Source organism: Coccinella septempunctata, chromosome 1, assembly GCF_907165205.1.
Source record: "Coccinella septempunctata chromosome 1, icCocSept1.1, whole genome shotgun sequence".
Lineage (NCBI taxonomy): Eukaryota > Metazoa > Arthropoda > Insecta > Coleoptera > Coccinellidae > Coccinella > Coccinella septempunctata.
Genome location: NC_058189.1, coordinates 51,177,884 through 51,199,942, shown reverse-complemented (window position 1 = coordinate 51,199,942; position 22,059 = coordinate 51,177,884). Strand labels below are relative to the sequence as shown.

Sequence of the window (22,059 nt, the reverse complement as noted above, 5' to 3'; positions counted from 1 at the left end):
GGCCAGAGACAAGATGACTCTATGACACAGGCGCTCTCCACAGACCGCCAGGTTCCGCTTAAAGCGTCTTACAGACTGACGTCATGACTTATTCGCTCGAATAGCACCGCTTAAAGACGCTTCACGCGTCTTAATCGCGAAAATATGGCTTTGGTGATGAAACGACAGCTCGGTGAATTTCAGTAAATTCTATGATAAAACTGCCATTTCACATCAAAAATTCATTCTGAACGGAATGTTTGAAACAAGGTCACTTCCAGGTTGATGAGGAGGCATATTGCGACTGATCAATGTATATCGAATTGTTGGGAAAAGTGCTATCGTGTGAAAACAAGCAGGATCCAAAAAAACTCAACTGCGTGCAGCGTAAGATTCTAGTACCAGGACGTTTAATAGCGTTTGCTTCCACTAATGAAGGCTATTGTTGTGAAATCGGTTCTTTACGCTACTACCTATTATGTGGTATAGGAGGCGAGTATACGAAATCATATTTTATTGGTCATCATCAATCATTTTTCCGATCCTGAAGCATGGAATTAACTCATTTATAATTTGAAACGATTTGTATCCAATTATTGGAGTTGAGAATGATGCTCATGGCTGATTAGTCAAACATGAGTGCGAAGATTTCTTGTACCGAGAAAAACTTGGAGCTTGGAGCAGAATTCACTTCCATGCGCATTTTGAATCCGCAAAAAGACAAACAAAACGTTATTAGTTACGAATATCCTACATCCTACAACTTTTGTGTACCTAACTATTATAGTTTCTTTTCAGGTATCCTTTCTTGCGGTATTACACATACTCTGATGACACCCATAGATTTAGTGAAATGTCGAATACAAGTTGATCCAAAGAAATACCCTAGTCTATTCAAAGGATTCAAAGTAACACTTGCTGAAGCCGGCCCAAAGGCTCTGACAAGGGGATGGGCTCCAACATTTATAGGCTATTCTTTACAAGGATTTGGGAAATTTGGATTTTACGAGGTCTTCAAGGTAAAAACTTCCCATTGATCAATATTTCATTCCAATTTATATAAAATGAGACAGTCCCATGAATAGACTTTCAAAATCTTATATGAATGAGTAAGTATGTTTCATATATTCAATTCTATTCGGTGAAGAAAGGTTAAAACAGGTCAATTTTATGTTTAAAGTTTAAAGTATTTGATCAATTTCATTTCTGTATCCATCAAACTTGGTCTCATCAACAGATACTGTACAGTGATTTAATTGGAGAAGAAAACACTTATGTGTATAGGACCTGGCTATATCTATTCGCTAGCGCCTCCGCTGAAGTTTTTGCCGACATAGGCTTGGCGCCAATGGAAGCTGCAAAGGTTAAAATCCAGACAACGCCAGGTTACACTGATCGTCTTAGAGAAGCACTTCCAAAGATAATGAGAGAAGAAGGACTAACTGGATTCTACAAAGGTTTGTAAATAACTCTTTATCTCAAATGGTCAAACTCATATGAGATTCCTCAGTATTTCACTGGAACATTTTTTTTTCCGCCCAAATAATCAAGTGTTGTTGTACCATTACCATTATCTTATGTAATCTTCACAAATATGTTTAGAGCCGACTACCACTATGCTAAATTGGACACTGAATGTAGTACTGAGATTTCATATAAACTGCGGGACCATATGATTTAGAAATATACTATTAAACCAATTTTCAGTACATCATCAGATGTCGAGTGGAAAAAAAATTGACTGTTGTCACAAAGCGTCATTGCATGTACCCTCTTCCAAGAAGGATGGTTTCGAATAAATATTCGATGAGTAACCTCTGGGAATGCTAAAAATCTGTCAGTCCAAGTAGTAAAGTAATTCTAGTAATTCTAGCGTGGGTGTCGGAACTCAAGGGCATTCTAGGAAATCAGAGAGCTGGCAACCCTTTCTTGAAATTAATGACCAATCACTGCATTCTTGAAAAATATATGCACAGGTTGATCATGAATCTCCTCACAATTCAGATTAGTCTTCATGGATGTAGTGTTTGCAATTAACAAACCCCCTCTTTCTTTTTCTTCTGACAATCTACATCTACAGCTTCTTAAAATTTCTACAATCATCAGAAATAAGAGTACATCAGTAAAAACGATAAGGAAACTACTATGATCACTTACCTTGGTGTTAGGAGTACCAATATTGGACGAAAGAGAAATGACAAAACTACTCATTCTTGAAAGATATCAGGATAGAACTAACGATTGCTTCCTGGAGAAAGTTTTGCGGTTTCTTTATCCTCCTTACTTTTACTTCATAGACAAAGAAGATTACAATGTAAGAAACAATTCGTTTGAATTTCAATCTGAGTTCAAGCTAAGCGGAGTTGTTACTCATTTTGGTGAAAGTGGCCCTACATTATGAATTTAGCCTTGCACTCCCCTTAGCGCTTTAACACTCCCCTGCTTTTATCCCAGATATCTCAGATATCAAAAGGATAAAGCTCTGTTGGAGCCCTTCACGGTTTTCGAGCTCCTGGAGGTGGTCGTGCCCGGGCAGCTCCTCTGCCTCCTGGTGTTCGTTGGGTCCCTGATATCTCCGGAACTCCTGTCGAAGTGGATGGTGCTCTTCTTGATGTTCTGCATTTTCCAAGAACCTGCTCACATCAGTCAACCAGTAGTTCGACGCATGTCGATGCCCATGTAAGACCATGTAAGGGCTTGCCAATCAGTTTCTGCTTTTTGCTTTCTGCAGAGTGTTTCCATGTGATCATGTTGCAGCTTTGATGGAGTAGAATTATCGGCATGCCAAACTGCTTGATGAAGTCTTGATGAAGCAGACTTGTTCAGGAAATATTCTTCAATTTCCCAGGACATACGGTTGGATAAATCAATGATTTCTCGACCACCAAGGTGTCGTGGTGAGTCTGTTCGTTCTATTGAGCTTTTAGGGTGATGTTTTTGATGTTTATTCGGCATTGTTCTTATTTTTCTCTCTTATTATGACTTTAGCCTTGCCGCTTCCACACTCCTATCTAGAGGAAAATTCACTTATCCCAGATATCCCAGATATCAAAAGGATTAAGCTCTGTTGGAGCCCTTTCCAGGTTTTCGGGTTCCTGGTGGTGGTCGGTTCTGGGTCGCTTCTCGGCTCCCTGCCGTCGGTTGGATCCCTGCTCCACCCGCACTCCCTGTCAGAGCAGACGGTGTTCCTGCATTCCCCTGCATTCATGTACTTGCGTACCTTTCTCGCCGTTCCCAGCAGTACCGCCCTCCGAATGACTCTATAGATATTTTCGTCTAACTGAAGTTTCCTCAAGTTCTCTAGTAGTTTCTTCGGTATCAGGCCTGTAGATAAAATGACAATAGGGATGGTCTTGATATCTTTCAGCTTCCACTCTCTCCTGGTTTCTTCCTCGAGATCCCTGTACTTTTTTTTTTCAGTGTGCCTATCTAGAAGATTGTTATTATTTGGAATCGCCACGTCGATGAATAGTGCTGTGTCCTTATCCTTATTGAGCAATATGAGGTCTGGTCTATTGTGGGTTATTTTGCGGTATGTGAGAACCGTGCGATCCCAGTAGAGCTTGTGATGTTCATTTTCCAATACAGCATCCGGATGGTAATTGTAATAAGAAACCATTGTGCCAATTCTTGGTGAATAACCTTGGCAACAGCATGGCATCATGTCTATTATTATTTATTTTTATTATTATTGAAAATTTATGATACTTTAGGCAGTTCCTACAAACAAACGAAAAATACAGTCAATGAGAGGCAAATAAGAGAAAAAGTGCTTGAAGAGCGCATCTCAATGATATTTTCCCGATGAAGGTATGCTTTTGTGAAATATTGAGTGAATCTGTAAGAGACTCTTAGTATGTATTTCTACCATCATAACTTGGTCGTGAAATTTTTTTTTCTCCTATACTCCGATTGTCATTACAGGCTTGGTGCCTTTGTGGATGCGTCAGATACCTTACACGATGATGAAATTCGCCTGTTTCGAGAGAACCGTAGAGCTCCTCTACCACCACGTAGTTCCCAAACCACGGTCTGAGTGCTCGAAGGGTGAACAGCTCATCGTGACCTTCGCTGCCGGCTACATAGCAGGAATATTCTGCGCGATCGTGAGCCATCCGGCGGACAGCGTTATATCCAAGCTGAACCAATCGAAGGGTAGTTCAACTTTAGAAGTGGCCAAGGCCATGGGCTTTGCCGACATGTGGAAAGGGATCGGTCCAAGAATAGTTATGATAGGTACCCTGACCGCACTGCAATGGTTCATTTACGATGCGTTCAAAGTGAGTATAGAGAGGCTATAATGGAGATGTAGCGTCTAGTGCCATTGGTCTGGTATGTTGCGTGCTAGCATCGGATCCATCTCATGTTTATATTGTCCTTTTTGTACTATACCTAATGTTACTGTACTGTACTTGGCGAACGATTTATGAGGCATTGCACCAAACGCATCCATGTTGGATACAGCGGCTAAACCGATCCAGTACCTTTTTCATGTAAGGTTCATACAGCGTTGTTGAGAACTAAGACCCAAGGAGGAAACCAATTTAACTGAAACATGGCATTCACATTTTCCTTTGATGGGTTCGTACTGAAGAACAAAGAACTAAGACCTAAAAAAGGGACCACTCTAACTGGCTAATGGTGTTCAAGCGTTCCTTTCTTAGGTCTTGGTTCTTAGTTACTTTGCTTCAACCCATCATCGGGGTGGGTTCATGCAGCGTTACTAAGAACTAATGCCTGAGAAATGAAAAAATTTTATTGTCAGATGGCGTTCACGTGACCTGGCAATGTTACTAAGAACTAAGGCTTTCTGGGCAGATGACATCACGTAAATGCCATCTTCCGATTAATGTTGAGTTTATGCAGAGTAATTAAGAACTAATGCCTAAGAAAGAAACCAATCTAATTGGCAGCTGTCATCTGCCCCTGAAATTGATCGCTTACTCAGGTATTAGTTTTTAGTAATAAGAAAACTAAAATAACTCACCAAAAGTTGGTTCCTTTCTTAGGCCTTAGTTCTTAGTAACACTTCATGTAGCCACCCTAGGAATATGTGAAAGTTAGGTCACAACAGGCTAAGGATAATGTACTGGGTGAGTCTTTGACTCGTACAAATATTTTTTACAATAGATTCTTGAGGTCAAAAGAAACACTTTTTTCCTATACAATTTTTTCCGATTCGGCCCTGATAAAAAGATATAGCCATTTTAAGTTTTTATAATGAGCGGTGCCACCCTTGGAAAAATAAAATTACCTTCAGAATAACTCTGCTACACAACACATCTGTGTATCTTTCAAACAGAGTTGTATTCAGCCAAATTACTCAATTTTTCAAATTTCACAGATGCTTTTGAAATTTGGAACATCAAATTACTCGAAAATGACGCATTATACGAGAAAATATGAGGAATACTTTTATCTCACAATACGTTCAAATTCATCAGATAGCGTCCAACTTAGTTTCAAGAGTTGGGTTCTTTGAATTTTTGGTATGTTTATGGCACTGGTCATAATTAGAAAACTGGAAGACGTAGGAGACATCTTGTGTTATCGTATTTCATTCGATGAAACCGTTTGTGAGATGGAAATAAAAATAAAATTTTTTATGGTTTTTCAACAGCCTTTATCTTTTAAGCCGAGCCGATTCGTTAAAAATGGAAAGAGAAGAAAGTGATTTTTTGAACCTCAGTATCTACTGTTTCAAATGCAAAAGTCTCGCAACGCGCGAGTTGTATAACAATTGAGACTGAAGTAACGAGGGCCCGATTCAGATGGAGCGGCCACATTCTGAGGATGCAAGACACAAAACGCAGAGGGAGCTCGGAAACCAGGAGGCCAGTATAAGCGGTTCCAGGATATCAATCCCTAAAATCAGTTAATGCCAATCATAACTAGGAACAACTAGCTTTAGACAGATCACAGTAGGGATCTTTGGTCCACAGTTAAAATGGAGACTCGATAAGAAATCAGCGGCGGCTAGATCTGGTTGGTGACTAATCATGCCCGGAGTGTGGAAGGATCTGTAGGTCACGGTTGGTTCTCTTCAGTCACAGGAGGACACACAGTCGCAATTAGCCCTAGGAAATTATAAGTCTGTTCTCACAGATAGTTTTTTTTTAGTCTTTTCTTAGATTTATTCTCGGTAACGGGATACAGCAATGAATGCATGAATGAACGAGTCAAAGACTCCACCTGTATATAAATTAATATTACTGAGGATTTTTTTTTCCATTAGGCATGACCCTTTTCATAATCTTCCCAAGAGTGTCTTAGAACAGAACGAGAAATGTGTTTTGACGAGAATGGCAAATCTTGTTTCTTCAGAAACAAAAGTCCTTCTAGAGATCTATTATTTACTTCGAGTTTGTTGTTCTTCTTTGTGATAGTTTCGTAAGCCTTACTAATTTCCTCAATTGTAGATTCATAATATACACATAAGAAGATGATTTATTAGTGTTTTTCACAATCAATTTCTCCTAAGAAAAAATAAAAAAAATTCTGTTAATCGAAACCAAGCGATTGAAAAATATTAATATTTGGGTTATTTACCAGGTTGCTTATCGTCTGCCTCGACCACCACCTCCACGTATGCCAGATTCTCTCAGAAGAAAATTAGAAGGAGATAAATGAACATATCCTGGAGATAACAATTTTTGGAATTCTCTACAACAATTGTTCATTCGACTGCTAGCCCATAAGAAGTTATTAGTTAGTTTTAGTCGACATATTTTCCAACTATTTTGGAATTCGATTCATAGAAGACAATATGGATAAATAATTTCTTAATACTTGCACCACGTGTGTATTAAACTGTCTCTGTGTATAAAAAATAAATCTTTTTTCAATCCTTATTTCAAACAATGAGTTCAAAGTTTCAGAATCTCATTTCCATTGAAGTAATAAACAAAAACGCAACTCAAAACTAAGACAAACGATATGAAATACATATTCATGAGTTGCCATTAAGCATAAGGGAGTGAAACGCAAGTTGTCTCAAGCCGGTCAGAATTTATGTCTTAAGTAATTGAAAACGAGTCCAGTAGGCGCCAAAAACATCATAAAAAATACGTAATATTGTGACTGGAGGTGTAGTTTCACCCTATCCGTTATTTATACGCGCATAAATTGGTTTAAATGAACAAATCTTCTTTATATTAGAGGAAAGTTACTGTAAAACCAGTATCGGACCACATCTTCCGTCCAACGTGCAGTAGCAATGAGGCTGAGCTACTTTAGTAACCGGATTTATAAGCTTGGTGCATTTTTCAGCGATTATTCCAATTTATATTCGTTCAACCATATTTGAGGTGCAGGGTAGGTATGTCATAAAACTTCCTCTAGGTTTTTTTAAAACACTGGATTACATCTAGCTTTCAAACATGCCGTCAAGTAGGCTATGCATCTCCGAAAGTTGATTTTAGAAGTTAGAAGTATGGATAAAAGTAAGAAATCTAAGATTTTTAATATAAAGAAAATATAAACCGAAGGAGGTGGAAATATCTACTCGATTCCAATTTGATAATACATATTTCCTTACGGTTGAAAGGAATGTTCAATATTCTTTTACCCCGACAGTAATAAACCTCATGAGGAGTAACAGACTACATCAGAAAGAAATAATAGTATTTTGTGTAAGAAATCATTGAAAAAGATATCTCACAAGTGTGTTATCCTCTCGATTATTTTTCTTGTATTGTAGAAAAATTAACCGTTTTTAAAATTTGTCCATTTCATGACAACTTTTTTATGACCTGAAAACTTCTTCTTCCTCTAGGAGTAGATTAGAGTAGGACTAAAGGTGGCTACAGATTACTCTGACGTGGCGTGGGAACACATCAAAATGCGTATGATTCAAAAATCTGAAATTGTTCTGACGTGACATGCTACGTACATTCCCAAGTCACGTCAGAACAATTTGAACGCTCCTGCGCAAAATCGTATGTTAGATATTCGAATCATGCGTATTATAACGTGGTCCCACGTCACGTCAGAATAATCTCTTTCGTCTGCTGTGATTTCGAGCTCCAGCTTACTTTGCGTGGTTTTGGTGGACCCAATAGCTGATTTAAAATATGATTAATTTGAAGGAAATTACACTCTTTTCCATATTTTATTACAAAATCCATATAAAAATCATATAAATAAATAGAAACTTAACATATAAAATAGATTTCAATTAACATCACACGCCAGTGTGCTGCCTGATGAAATCCCTCAGTTCTGTCGCATACATAGACGCGTAAATGCCAGGTTTATTAGGTTCTGCACAGCCTCTTCCCCACGATACTACACCGACTTGAACACCCTGTATTGTCAGTGGACCACCGCTGTCTCCTAAACACGCATCTTTGCCACCCTTCACCGTTCCAGCGCAGATTTCTCTCATGTTTATTCCGTCGTCGGGTAGATCTTTCACACAGTCTGCGTGTGATACAATAGGCAGGTTAACTGTCATGAGCTGTTTCGACATGTCGAAAGATATGTCCTTGAGTGCGCCCCATCCGGCCAAGGTCGCGATGGACCCATCCAGAACGGAGCTTCCGCGAGTGCTTGGGGTTATCTCTGGAAGTTTAACTGGCTGTATCTTGTCGCTATAAGTCAGATTCTTCTTGAGCCTGAGAAGCGATACATCGTAGCCGTCGAAGAAAATGAAGGAGAAGTTTGGATGGATAAGGATTTCTTCGACTTCTAACAGAGTCCCACCTTCCAGGATGAGCGAAGATCCTGCCCTCACAAAGGTCTGGTTTGCGAAGACTCTGAAATGAAAAATATGGTTAGTGTGTGTACTTTGACGAACACGATGCTCATTATAAATTGCTCCACAATTGAGGAAGTTCGGACAGAAAAAGTAACCTAAAGTGAACGCACAAGATCTACCACTCCTGAACAAGATCGGTTTCTGAATCTATCTACCTGTAGAGAACCTTTGAGTACTTGTCGAATTATTCCTTTGTTTTCATGCTATTGGGCAAAATTTCTTATTTTTGGATCCCAGCGTGTTAACGTTCGAATTTTTGGATTGAGATCAAAACAAGTTGTGAAAACACATTCATTATTAAAAATACCGAGTTTTATTTGATATGTCAAAACTAACAATGAATTTATTAACCACATCTTACTATGATTGAATTTTTATGACAATTTGGATTTTTCTGGGGACTTCGAAAGAATCGTTAGCAGATACGACGAAACTACAATGGATCATAAAGTTTAGTTCAACAACAAAACTTCTTTTTAAATTTTTTCAATTAACAGTGGCTCACCAAAAAAGTTCCGGAGTAAAACAGGAAACAATGTTTCAGAAAAAATTGCTGTCAAAATTGACATGATGTGAACTATCAATTATAATATTTATGCAAAATTCAAATATCTTGTGAAGTGTAGATACTATAAGAGAAAAAGTAATTAACTTCAATACCCTGTATCTCGAAAACGAATCGTTTGCGGTCCAATGTTTATGAGACTTTTTTTTAAAATTATTCAAGGAATCTCCTCTTTCGTTTGTACCTTCAGAATCATCCTCTATAAGCGATATTCTGCCGAGCCCAAATTGCTGACAAACTTCACTGGGGGGCTGCCAGCTTGTGTGTTTGTGTCATGTAATTAATAAGAATAACTAATAACAACCTGTGTTCCAGATCAATAACTCGATTTTCGTCATAAAATCCTAAGTTAACGTTGATTTCAATACAATTCTGACAGATTTATCCCATTGAGATATTATCAATTTATGATCAGACAATGATGATACTATTGTTATTTCAAAAGATTGTATTAAATTCAGTTATTAAGTACCCAATATAAGAGATCTACATGATTATGTCATGATAAGTAGGTACTCAAACTAGTGACGTTGGTAACCTACTTCAAATTATATCACCAAAGATGTGGATAAATTGGAATCAAAAATTCAGCCACCTGCCATAAGTACAAACATTCAACTGAAGAATTATTGTCTTGGCAACATCTGTTCTTTTTTGGACGAACATTTTGTGTGAAATTTCATCAATTACATACAACCAAACGCCACTTATGAGCTGCATCATTGAGACGTTATATTCAAAGGCTGCAGCTAATAAGCTTGTTTCCCTTTGCAAAAACATCATCAAGCATACATAAGGTGGTATATGTGGTCTATAAATTAAAATATCGGATGAAAATATAAGGCGTATTGAGTGTTAATAATTGTAGAAAATAACGCATACCTATATTTCATTTTCAATAGATGACAATTAACTTCCTTCAAAGCATTCACGGCGCATAGTCTATGATCTCCTCGTGATTTATAATGAATTCTTTTTGAAAATTTAAAATGAAAGCAAACACACTGTAGTTCTATTGAAAACAATGATGAAAGACCAATGAAATGAAGTTTTTTAGTTCTCGAATTCTGAATCCACATTCCCATATTGTATAATATTCGAAATCTCATAATCACTTCAGTGCTAAGAGCTACTCTCCTTTGAGATACCCACTGATGAGTGAAGTGAGTTATGAGAAATTTCCATACTAATCAAGATCCAGAAGTGGAGATAACACATAACGCAACAATGTTTTCTATTATCATTATGATTTTCCTGAACCTTGATCAAAATGAAACTGCGTAGTTCGGTTGACTCGTTATCGAAAAGATAATATGAAATTAAAACTTTATATTGAAGAAATCAAGTGGAAAAATGTGCTCGAAATTATAATCGAATACATGTACATATATTATCACCATGAAACGTTTTAACTTCTCCGAACAAATCCTAAAAAAGCAAATTGGCACAATGAATAAACGGATAAAAAAAACTTATGTCATCTAATTGGTGGCGTAAATGGAAAGTGGCAACCTGATTTTTTTATTTTGAATTGCTGCCTGAGAAACTGATAGCAGCTGGCTAACTTGAATATCTACAGAACAGGCACAAGTCTGAAACTCTCAGAAACCCAACCAATCTGTTGTTAGGATTTTCAGAGCATTGAATTGCACCAGATGCCTTTGTCTCTATTCTATACGCTCATATTATTGAGATCTTCATTCATCTTCTTGAGATCTTGATTCAAGGAATCAATTTACAAATTTTTTGGGTGATTTCAAATGGTACGAAAACCGATTTCTTTGAAGTTATCTAGTGTAGCTGCGGTATTATATTATATTCGTTTCAAAAAACGAAAAGCCACAGGAAAATCAATTATCTGATCTGAAGAATCAAATGAAACAAGTCATGCCTTTGGTTTGACTCATTCTTATTCTTCGATTCATCATGTGAAACTGAAAGAAAACTCTGTGGAAGGGACTATGGTCTTGAAAGTGTAAGAGGGACATCACAGTGTGATACGTGTAGATGTTGAACAGAGAATGACAAAATGAAGTTTGAGGCTGATTTGTTTTTGTTACTTTTGAAATTTCACTAGCCCAAGGTAATGATTTCTCAGGAATTGATAGGTATTAGATATAATATAATAATTAAGAAAAAATGGAAACATACCCATCGAAACAATGAGCAGCCGTCAAAACAAAGTTTGGAGTAAGAATGCTCCCTCCACAGTTGTGTTCATCTAAATACTGAATAGAAACTTCGTAAGGGAACTCTGTAATGTCTGCTGGCCTTCCACCAACTATTCTGTCATCTGGTACAACATGTCTGTGCCTTGCAGCAGCTTCTGAAACCAATTATTACACTCGATGAGAAATTTTTTGTCTTTCTAACATTACTCCACAATGCGATAGATTTTTTTCTAGGGCGAATAGTATTCAGTTTTAAATATTTTTGGTTTTTACTCACCACTGAAGACGCTGATGGCTATCAGAGGAATAACTAAACTAAACATTATAAATATCGGATGTATTTGATGACAGAATTTTTTCGAATGAACAATAGATATTTACGTTTCTTATATATGAAAATACGGTAGAGATATTGTGCTACTTCAGATTTGTTGATATTTTGTTATCTAATCTAAAATATCCCCTTTCTAAGAATTCAGGATTTAACCGCTTCTGAAATTTAGTTCACAGGAAGTAAAGTGATGAGATGAATTCCCGGTTGATATCTATAGATTTGGAATTTTCATATGCATCGAATAAAAATAAGATCTTTCGATGATACTCGGAGAAACAGTAATCTCAGTGATTAAGATAAGTCATCTAAAATTAAACGTGTTCTGAATGAACCCATACTTTGTTACTCTCCATTCTTGCTTCTTCCAATGCGATCTTTTTCAGGACACAATGGTTATTCCTGTTTCAAACATCGCAGTTACCATTCCTGGTAATGAATCATTAGTGATTGTTTTCTCAAACCAAAACAACGCATAAAAATTAATTTATTCTCTTCTGAGAAAAAAGAATATGAAAACAAAATTTAAAGCACGACAGATTAACTAATAGGTTTTTTGGATCTTCTTTTGTCTTCTCTTCCACTGTGCTATATTGAAAGAATATTTTTTGTTTAAATCGTCCATTCTCTGAATTTTTAGTACCTACAATTGTATTGTTTCGATTGAGACTCAATCGAATTCGACAATGAGAGTTCATTTATTTTATAAATTGCAAATCTACTTTGCAGAAGTACACTCCTATGCTAAACCAGATCAGACAAGCACGAGAAAAATACTCGACAAGATACAAAACGTACCCAAAAAAAGCACTTGGTATCATTACAGATCTCACCTCTCTACTTCTAGTGATGGATACGATAGCCCATGAGGTCATTCTCAGAATATCTAGGGAAGGAACAGCCAATGAGAGAACTGATGTGTTGACATAAATCTGGAAAGAAAGTATCAAGAATGTGACATAGTGATCCATTCTGATAGAACTCCTATATCATCGGCTCAAAGCTGATATAATATGACGAAGAACACTCAACCAAATAGAAAAGAACAACAAGGTCTCTCTAAACTGGGTTCTTGATGGTGAGAATGGGGAGGGGATGAATGAAAAGGTCAACAGGCTGGAACACAAACGCTATTTAGTGGCCCAGAATCTTTCTGTGTTATAGGAAAATGCACCTATAAGAAAGAGTTTTTGGAGAAAAAAGAAACTGAAAAAGATCTGAAAAGCGTTTGTATCTCAGTAAGAATAAGTTATGGCTGCTCAGTGCTCACAGGACATCATTGTCTCTTCAGGAAGCGAGATCTCTCATCAGTGATGAGAAAGGGTTTAACAAAAACTGACGAATGTAGATTCTGCGAAGAAGAAGAGAAAACTTCTGTTCACTGATCACAGAGTGCCTCCCAATGGTTAGACAACGCATAGAATGTCTTGGATGAGAAAATGTTAGGAGGCTAGAGTTCACTGGTGCTCTGGATCTGGAGGTCATACTTATTAGAACATCTCTGATGTGGGGAAAGGGGGACCCAAAAATTCCTAAAGGTCGAAGTGAACTGTAACACTTTTTAAATTGAAATACTAAGTATAACTACAGGGTGATTTTTTTAAGTGTTTCATTAGACGTATTCGAGGAAGGAATTGTAATACAGATTCAAGATTTTGTATTTTCGTTTTAGAGTACATGAACTTGAATTACTAAATATTTGCAAACGTAATCTACTTCCGGTTTTATCGGAAACGTATGTAACTTCGTTATTTCAAATGCAACACCCTGTATGTTTATATTAATATATATTATTAATATGTATTAATATATATTAATCCATATTCTCAAAGTAATTCAACTCCCAATATATCGTACAATTAGAATAAGGAATGGATGAAAAAATTTTCTGATCTTCTCTTTTATTCCATCAGTCGACGTTTCGGTCCAGGTATGGACCTTCCTCAGGACTCCAAAATTACATTAAAATGGTAACAAATCTCACATGGACAAAAAAACTCACCGGAAAACAGAGAGTTATTAGATAACAAATTTAACATCGGTTGACAGAACTAAAATCAAAACAAGCAGGCATCAACTAATATGAGCGAAAAAGTCTAAAATCGACACAATTGTTCTTCTATTCAATAATCGTCCAAAAACCCTTTTTTTTAGTCACATATTCGAATTCTCAGTTCAATTCTACACTGATTTGATGTATGATATGTGCAACCACTCAAGCGATTTTTGAATTATATTCTGATAATAAATAAAAAAAGATTGTCACAAATTAGTGTTCATATCTTCAAAATCCCTCATTGTAAGAATTTATTTTTGCGAAAGTTGAATAAGAGACAGAACGCTGATACAGTTTCTTGTGTAACTCATGAGGAATGAGAAGTCTTGCAGCGCGCTAGCTGTACAACAATTGAGACTCAAGTAACGAGGGCCCGACTCAGATGGAGCGGCCACATTCTGAGGATGCAAGACACAAGACTCCCCAAAATAGCTCTATACAGCGAACTCACTGAGGGAGCCCGGAAACCAGGAGGCCAGTATAAGCGGTTTAAGGATACACTACATCAATCCCTAAAATCAGTTAATGCTAATCATAACTGGGAACAACTAGCGTTAGACAGGTCACAGTGGAGGTCTTTGGTCCACAGTTATAATGGAGAATCGAGAAGGATACAGCGGCGGCCAGATCTGGTTGGAGACTATCCATGCCCTGAGTGTGGAAGGATCTGCAGGTCACGGTTGGGTCTCTTTAGTCACAGGAGGGCACACAGTCGCAACTAGCACTAAGAAGTTACAAGTCTGTTCGATTTTTTTTTTTTTTCCTTCTTCTTTTTGTAGATTTATTCCCGGTAACGGGATACAGCAATGAATGAATGAAAATGAATCATGAGGAAATATTATACAGGGTGTCTAAAACAGGGCTCCAAAGTGAGCCTTAATAAAACTGATGCCTCATTTTTTCAAATGGCAACCCTGCAATTTTTTAATTCCAATCAATTACACGTCGAAAGTTATTTAGGGTGTCTCACACATTTCATGCCTTTAAGATCAGTAGTTTCGCCGTTATTGCATAAAATTCGAATTTCACGACTAAAGCCAGATTTTCCCACAATTCATTTGTATGCTTGTATATTTTGAAGTAGGCTATGTTAGGAACTTTCATTCTTACTTTTTTCAATGATCGAGCACTTGCAAAACATGAAATAATTACACTAGAATGATATTTCAAAAGTATGTTTTTTATTTGCAAATGTACTTATTACAGCATGCATTGCATAGTGCTCGATCAGTGAAAAAAGTAGGAATGACAGGTTGATCTCATCATTGTTCAGAATTTGGGAAGATGAAATAATTCAAGGAAAGACATCCGATCAGTCACAGAACATTAACCTTCAAAATTTCATAGCCTACTTGACGACGAATTTTTTTGAACGCATGTTATAGGTAGTCTTATTTATTTATATCTTTTTGTTGCTCAGATCTCGATGGTTCTGCCTGTGAAAATGAGTTAGCGTGTATGGATCTTACGATGAGAATCGCAAAATTCTGATACTGCCCTGAGTGTGTTCAAAAATAGATTAGAAATCGGAACATATTGATAAGAAACAATACTTCCATTCATTAATTCAGTGGAGTGTTCTTTAAATACATATCCGAATCCGATATGAATAAAACGCACATCGAGATAATTCGCGTTCGTTGATTCAAATATGGTGAAAATGATTATAATTATTACAGTTATGGAATCAACCAACTCAAAATCCTCGAAGGATGAGTTGGACTTTGTGCACAAAGTCAAAATGAAATTTTCTCATAGGACGAAGGATTATTGCGTAAAATCTGTTGTTAAACAAATTATTGCTTCATAGTTTATCGGAGATACATTGTCTTTTTATCAGTTAGTGCTGAGTGCAAATGAAAGGGATTTTCTTTAATTTGTAGTCTACAGATTAACCTAGAATGTTGTGTTTCTGTCTCAAATTCTTTATACATGGTGACTGGTGACGTAAGGGACAACGGCTCTGTGGAGATGGAGAACCTCAAACTGAATGAGGATTGGGTGTTTGAATGTCCCGTAAGAATATTGATTCAAGAAAAATAGAGTGATTTATGAAAAAATGCTTGAACTATCTTTATGAAAAAATGCATACATATGCATGCAACATATCTTCGTTAATATGGCAAATTTTTCGCTGATATTTCAGAGGATCTTTACTATAGGTACGATTCTCCATTAGTTGAGAAATACTCTGAAAATTGCTTGCTCCTATTGCAAAATTTAAATTCACGTGTCAGGTGGAAAATATCATCCTGTATGTGGGAGTGAGATTGAAAAAAATCGAATTGAACTGGCGTAGGTATGCCATAAAAATTTAGTGTGATAAATAACGAAATAGTAGACCAAGTAGACACACGTGTTCAGTTCGTAGAACTTTTTCAACCCTATTTCACCCCTATTTTGTGTCGCTTGAATAAAGTTGGTGCCATTTCTGGAATCTATGATCCCTGAGAAGATTTTCTTATGAAGAATGCGGGAATATTTTGGACAGTTCGACTAGTTCACTAGCCTAGTATTGTTTTCTTGTAGGTATTGACATCTTATTTTGAAATCACGCACCTATACTTCATTCACTTTTATTTTAGCAGTCGGTTGGCCATGGAAATTTGACACATTTCACTCTGTATAGTACGAAAATGTGGGGTTATGAAGCTTGTCAAAAAATTTTTGGGTTTTAAATCAACGCTATGTTGCCCGTTCTACGTAAAAGTTTCTGTTATTACGTATTTTATCACAATGTCGAATCTCTTCGGAAAATATGTGACGAACATAATTGAAGTTTATACAAACTGATTGAAGGCATACCAAATCCAGTTATTTGCATGGAAAATACAAGAGATCAGTATAATATCATAATATGCACTAGCTTGAGGAGAGTTAATGTTCGTTATCTTCTTTGGCTTACATCATTTGTAGATTTCAAAAATATTAACTCGAAGATGAAATGCATATGATGCATTGGTTGGGAATGGGTATCTCCCGAAAAAATTAACAGATAATTACAATAATGGTAAATTCTTCAACAAAAAAATCATCTTGCATCAATATAAGTAAAATGAATAGAAGCAAGTTTCAAGTTAAGATGAAATTCACCTTTGAACAAAAATTTCTCATGAATAAACAAGTGACAGGGCAACTTGGGCGTATTTGTGGCTATTCATCCTAATACATTGATGTAATAATAATAATTATAGGTATTTATTAGTACCTTAAGACATTTACATTGTATAGGACAAGTCAAATGAAAAATAGAAAAATCCATTTTTAGGGAACTTATTCTCCGATAACATTTATCGAAAATTCTGTAGTAAACTTTTCGCCTTAATTCACTCAAACATAAAATTCTCAAATGCCACCACTTTTTTGGGTCTCCCAATAGAAGGAAATTCTTTGTCATCCTCTTCATTCACAGGCTTTCTGATTGTAGAAATATTCATCTGAAATATAAGTCGTTTAAATTCAGATGAAACATTATATAAATTCCCTTACATTGAATATGTTCGCTACCGTCTGACGTATTGTGGATTTTAGAATATCAGGGTATAACTATTTGATTGAGCAGACCTGAATTCTAAATAGCACTTCCTGAAACCCTGTCTCTTTTTTCAATCACTTTCGGCATTTTCGTAATAAAAATTGATATTAGTTGTGGCAACGGCGTTATGACATTAACGACATTTCATGAGTGCCAACCTAACTTCGTTCTAGTTACAAAAATTTGAGAAAATTATTTCATGGCCAACCGACTGCTAAAATAAATTTGAATGAAGTATAGGGTAGTTGTGACAGCTTGTCACAAGTCTCCTATCATTGTCTCCTATTGTGGTGTATGTTTCTGGCAAAGTTTTTTCATTCGTCTTGTGGTGCTATATCACACAATGTATATGACCACATTTTTTTGCCAAGAAAAAAGAACCAACCGAATATGAACAAATCTGCTGTGCTTGCTAGCTCACATATTGAGAATGAAATTGCAGCTTTTAAATTTGCTACAAAATAAAGAATGTGGAAAGGGGGGTTGTGAGCGAGACAAATAAGGAGCCTTAAAAGGTAAATTAGAAAAGCAAAGTTCATGACGAAGAGGAAAAAGCCGAGAACTATACAGAAAATGATTGTTTTAGTTACCTTGAGAACTTCAACATTAGGCAAATTGAAAGGGATGTGGACTTCGAATGCAAAGGCTGGTCTGACAAGTCTTGTGCTGGTGGCAAACTCCTATAGAGTCATTCGGGGCAACTGTGCGCACTTCTGATTTCAAGCCATACCCTGTTTCAAATATTGAAGTTGGGAAAATTAAGACATATTCATAAGAGAGAGAATTTTCTCTATAAGAAAACATCAAAAAGCAAACAAACAAAAACGTTTTCTTTCCGAAAAAAGTAATTTAATGGTGAAAGTCGGAGTGCGTTCACATGCCCCGTATTGCGAGTAAGTGTGCACACCCTCACGGGGTAAGTGAACGCAGTGCTTAGTGAACCACACAATCAAAACAAATAACAAAATAATGTCATCAAAATGTTATAATATTAGAGAAATGTTGTTTATTGTCAATACAGAAGCGCCTTTTTACAAGCAGTGCATTATTGTTCGTGCCACCATTCATGGTGAACACAACACTTGATACATTCCCCTCTTGGTGGCTCTTCATATTTTTCTGAACAAATAGGACAATATTGATCGAGTCTTAACCAAGAAAATCAATAATGTCATTATTTATTTCTTACTGAACAAATGCCCATATAATGAAGCTATGCGCACACTTACCCGCACACACTTTCCCAGTAAGCCAAAATTTGAATTGATGTTCTTATAGTGTTGAGCAGCTAAGAGAACCTAACATTTTGTATTATATATTTAGATTACTATGCGCATAATCGAATAAAATATTGTTCAACACTGTCGGACTCGGAACTTGAACCTGGCAGAATTTGCAGAGATGCTAAAAATTAAAAAGAAAACTAGTGAATTTGATTGATTGCAAATAAAAAGTTAAAGAAACGTCGCATGGCTCACTACTATGAAAAACTAATTTGGCGATTCTGCGCCCTTGCTTCACCCAAATGAACCCCTCTTTCATACATTGCATAGTCGAGATATACGCACTGCGCACACTTTTACCCTCTGCGCTAAGTTACCCCGAATGACTCTTACATGTGACATAATTACCAATGAGTGATTTATTTATCAGTAATATAGTATGTAGTTTCTTTTCTTATTCACCTAATATATCAAATACATGGGTGTTATCTCACCCCGGTATTTGTTACAACTTACCCTGGCTGCAGGAGAGTTGTGAGAAGGAAAGAAATTTCTTTTTCTGTAGGATTCCACTGAAACATTAATAATCTTATTAATTCTGAAGATTATTTCTGATAGAATGAAGATTTTGCTACATCGACTCTTATAACTGATAGATGTAGAATGTTTCTACATTTGTTAGTTAGATTAAAAGTTGTCACCATTGTCAGAGAGTTATTGCCACTTTAAGAGGAGTTTATACCACGGGACTTTCTTTCCATCCGTATAAGGCGTAAAGGGAAAAAGACTACCAGAATGTGAGGTGTTGCCGGAACATATGAACGATAGGTAGAAGTTACGAATATTACAATATTCATCACTTTCGTCGAAAAGATGGCAGCACTTAATGAACGTCGTTCTTCAATTTCACCAGGATACGAATTGTAGCCAATGGCGAGACTTTTCGAGAAATTTTTTCTTGTGGAAATTCATAGAAAAGATAATTGCACTTCGGAAAGTTAATAACATGAATGAATATTCGTTCTTCAATGAAAAAAATTTCTGATTTTTTTTCCGTTGGACGAAAAAAAAAATTTCTGACTTTCCGAAGTGACGAACTGATTGTGCTGAATTATAATGAATCAGTGGTTTCTGACGTAAGATATTCATTTCCTTTTTTTGAACTGACCACTAAAACGATGTAGACCTCTCTTAAAGAGATGTGCGAAAAATTAAGATTTCAAATATTGTAGCACATTAGTTGTAGAGTATACCTACTTTCAGCTTAGACGTCAGTCCACTGCTCTCAACCTTAACCTTGAACTTTTTTATCTTGCAGAATTAGGAGAGATGGCAAATGAATAAACACTCGTATTTGAATAATAACAGTTTATTTGTGAATTAAGCAATTCAACTTCGGACAAAACATACCTAAACGCAATATATTAAAAGTAAGAAACAAAGTGTTGAACCGAAGTTGTAATTTTTTTTTTCTCATTTGAAGAAGACGTGCAGTCAAATGAGGTCTGATTGGTCGCCTCGGGATCATTATTACCGAAATCAATCATTCCAGACAGCTTTATAACTCGGCTTCAAAACCAAAACAGCACCTAGATAAATTACCTTCGAAAATTTCCGAGGTAATTACTCGGATGTAGATTCCATATTTATATCCAATTATTTACATCCATAGTGTATGGTCGATGATACAGTCTGCCACTAATAGACGATATTAGTTGTTCACGATCCTATTGAATCCCAGGCTCGATACAACCAAGGCACACGGGGAATAGAAATGGTGATGGTCGAAAAGAAAAAAGATAATCACGTCGTCACGTTCTGGAAATATATTGTTGAGGAACTAACATAATTGATGTATATTATTTGGTGTTCTCTTTTTCCCTCCCTAATGATAGTTATTCCGTTCGTGCGAACGTAGATTTAAAAAAAATCGAACCATTCTACACAGCTAGAAGATTCCGAACGAGCTAGGTTACGATCATATAAAAATTTGCCAGTTCCATCTTCTACATTTATTTTTAGTGTCATTAGATCTTATTAATATTGGGTTCGATTGGTTGAAGTCCAGTTTGAATTGTCACCATTTTTTTTAATCTTCTTGTCAGTGTTGATAAGTCCAACGACATCTCAAGAAGTCTTTGTAGTCATATCTTGATGTTTGGGAGCTGTCTAGCCCAAATATCTGATTTTTAGAGTGTCCAGTTCTGGTCATTTGTAGAATATACATACTTCCAGCTGATTCTTATCCACAGCACAGAGCTAACAAATTTCATCTCCTAACCAACCTCAGTGGTACAGATGACGTTTGTACTGAGAGTACTCAACTGTATGAACAGTTCAGGTTGTAGCAGCCGTAAGTGCTCCTTTTTGTTTTCGTGCAACACAACTTGAAAATATTTTATACGTAGTATTTTGAATAAATATCCAGTAAGTATTTGTGTTTTAATTAAATCGAAGTAGGTGTACAGGATGACACTTTGACTCGTACAAATATTTCAACAGTAGATTCTTGAGGTCAAAAGAAACACTTTTTTCCTATACCATTTTTTCCTTGATGAAAAGATAGAGCCAAGTTTTTATAATAAGCTGTGCCACCTCTGGAAAAACAAGATTACCTTCATAATAACTAGCTAAATCTGTGACACTACACATCTATGGATCTTTCATTCTTGTATTTGTTGTATTGTATTTAACACTAAGGCCCGTTTGCACCAATACCCCTTAAAACGAGTACCTAACTAAGTGTCGTTTAAAGTTAAGGGACGCTTAATTTTATTCCCAGTTGCACGACTGTGGCTTAACAGAATCTTAAGTAAGGGACCCTTAAGTTTTTATATCTAGTGATATTTCTATTTTTTATTTTGGTGCAACTTCATCCTAGTCCAATAAAGCTATTTCATTGGTTGGCCGGTTGCCGATGATCGTTGTCATTTCATTAACCTAACTTAATTGTCCTATTAGTCAGTTTTAAGTAAATTATTATATTATTATCAAAGAGTAACAACTTTTTGTTGTTGAATTAGCATTATTATTGATAATGATAAGGATTGTCAAAATAAAGGGTACCTAAGTTTATACAAGTAATACTTTCTTCGTGAGGTCTTGTGTGACTTTGTTTTATTAATGTTGAAGAGGAACGTGAAGAAAATGTCCTTATTGTCCTTGTTAGTACGAATACGATGAATGATTGCGAAGCAAGTGGTGGTAATCTATAAAGGGCACTCAACTTCTCAACAGAAGAAAAGAGTTTGTTGTTAACTATAATATGATTTGTGACACCAAATTGAAAATTAAAAAAGAAAGATGGCATTACAATAAAGGCAGAGGAAAAGGCTTGGTATTCAGTAATGAATTCATTCAATTTTCAAAATCCATCAAAAATTGGAATTTCTGCAGCCAGTTCAACAAATTATTTTAAGTTAGAATCCCGCCCTTAAATTC

At 36.2% G+C, this 22,059-nt stretch overlaps 2 protein-coding genes across 2 annotated transcripts; one reads left to right on the top strand and one right to left on the bottom strand.

Moving 5' to 3' along the window:
• Nucleotides 1–213: 213 nt before the first annotated feature.
• On the top strand, nucleotides 214–6,830 carry LOC123314293 (phosphate carrier protein, mitochondrial-like). The gene is made up of 5 exons (XM_044899469.1): nucleotides 214–471; nucleotides 778–998; nucleotides 1,217–1,436; nucleotides 3,904–4,259; nucleotides 6,532–6,830. The coding sequence occupies exons 1-5, from the start codon at nucleotides 291–293 to the stop codon at nucleotides 6,607–6,609; spliced, it is 1,056 nt and encodes a 351-aa protein (XP_044755404.1). The 5' UTR covers nucleotides 214–290; the 3' UTR covers nucleotides 6,610–6,830.
• Nucleotides 6,831–8,076: 1,246 nt separating this feature from the next.
• Nucleotides 8,077–11,908, bottom strand: LOC123320704 (trypsin-1-like). The gene is made up of 3 exons (XM_044908106.1): nucleotides 11,751–11,908; nucleotides 11,454–11,628; nucleotides 8,077–8,735 (listed from the first exon to the last, which is right to left on the bottom strand). Exons 1-3 carry the CDS (start codon nucleotides 11,794–11,796, stop codon nucleotides 8,162–8,164), a joined length of 795 nt encoding a protein of 264 aa, XP_044764041.1. The 5' UTR covers nucleotides 11,797–11,908; the 3' UTR covers nucleotides 8,077–8,161.
• Nucleotides 11,909–22,059: the final 10,151 nt, after the last annotated feature.

Coding starts and splice junctions, on each gene's coding strand:
- LOC123314293 (XM_044899469.1), top strand. CDS start 291: ATGTATATCGAATTGTTGGGAAAAGTGCTATCGTGTGAAAACAAGCAG. Junction 472..777: donor CCTATTATGTGGTATAGGAG/GCGAGTATACGA, acceptor GTTTCTTTTCAG/GTATCCTTTCTTGCGGTATT. Junction 999..1,216: donor GATTTTACGAGGTCTTCAAG/GTAAAAACTTCC, acceptor TCTCATCAACAG/ATACTGTACAGTGATTTAAT.
- LOC123320704 (XM_044908106.1), bottom strand. CDS start 11,796: ATGTTTAGTTTAGTTATTCCTCTGATAGCCATCAGCGTCTTCAGTG. Junction 11,629..11,750: donor AGCCATCAGCGTCTTCAGTG/GTGAGTAAAAAC, acceptor AATTGGTTTCAG/AAGCTGCTGCAAGGCACAGA. Junction 8,736..11,453: donor GCTGCTCATTGTTTCGATGG/GTATGTTTCCAT, acceptor TTTTCATTTCAG/AGTCTTCGCAAACCAGACCT.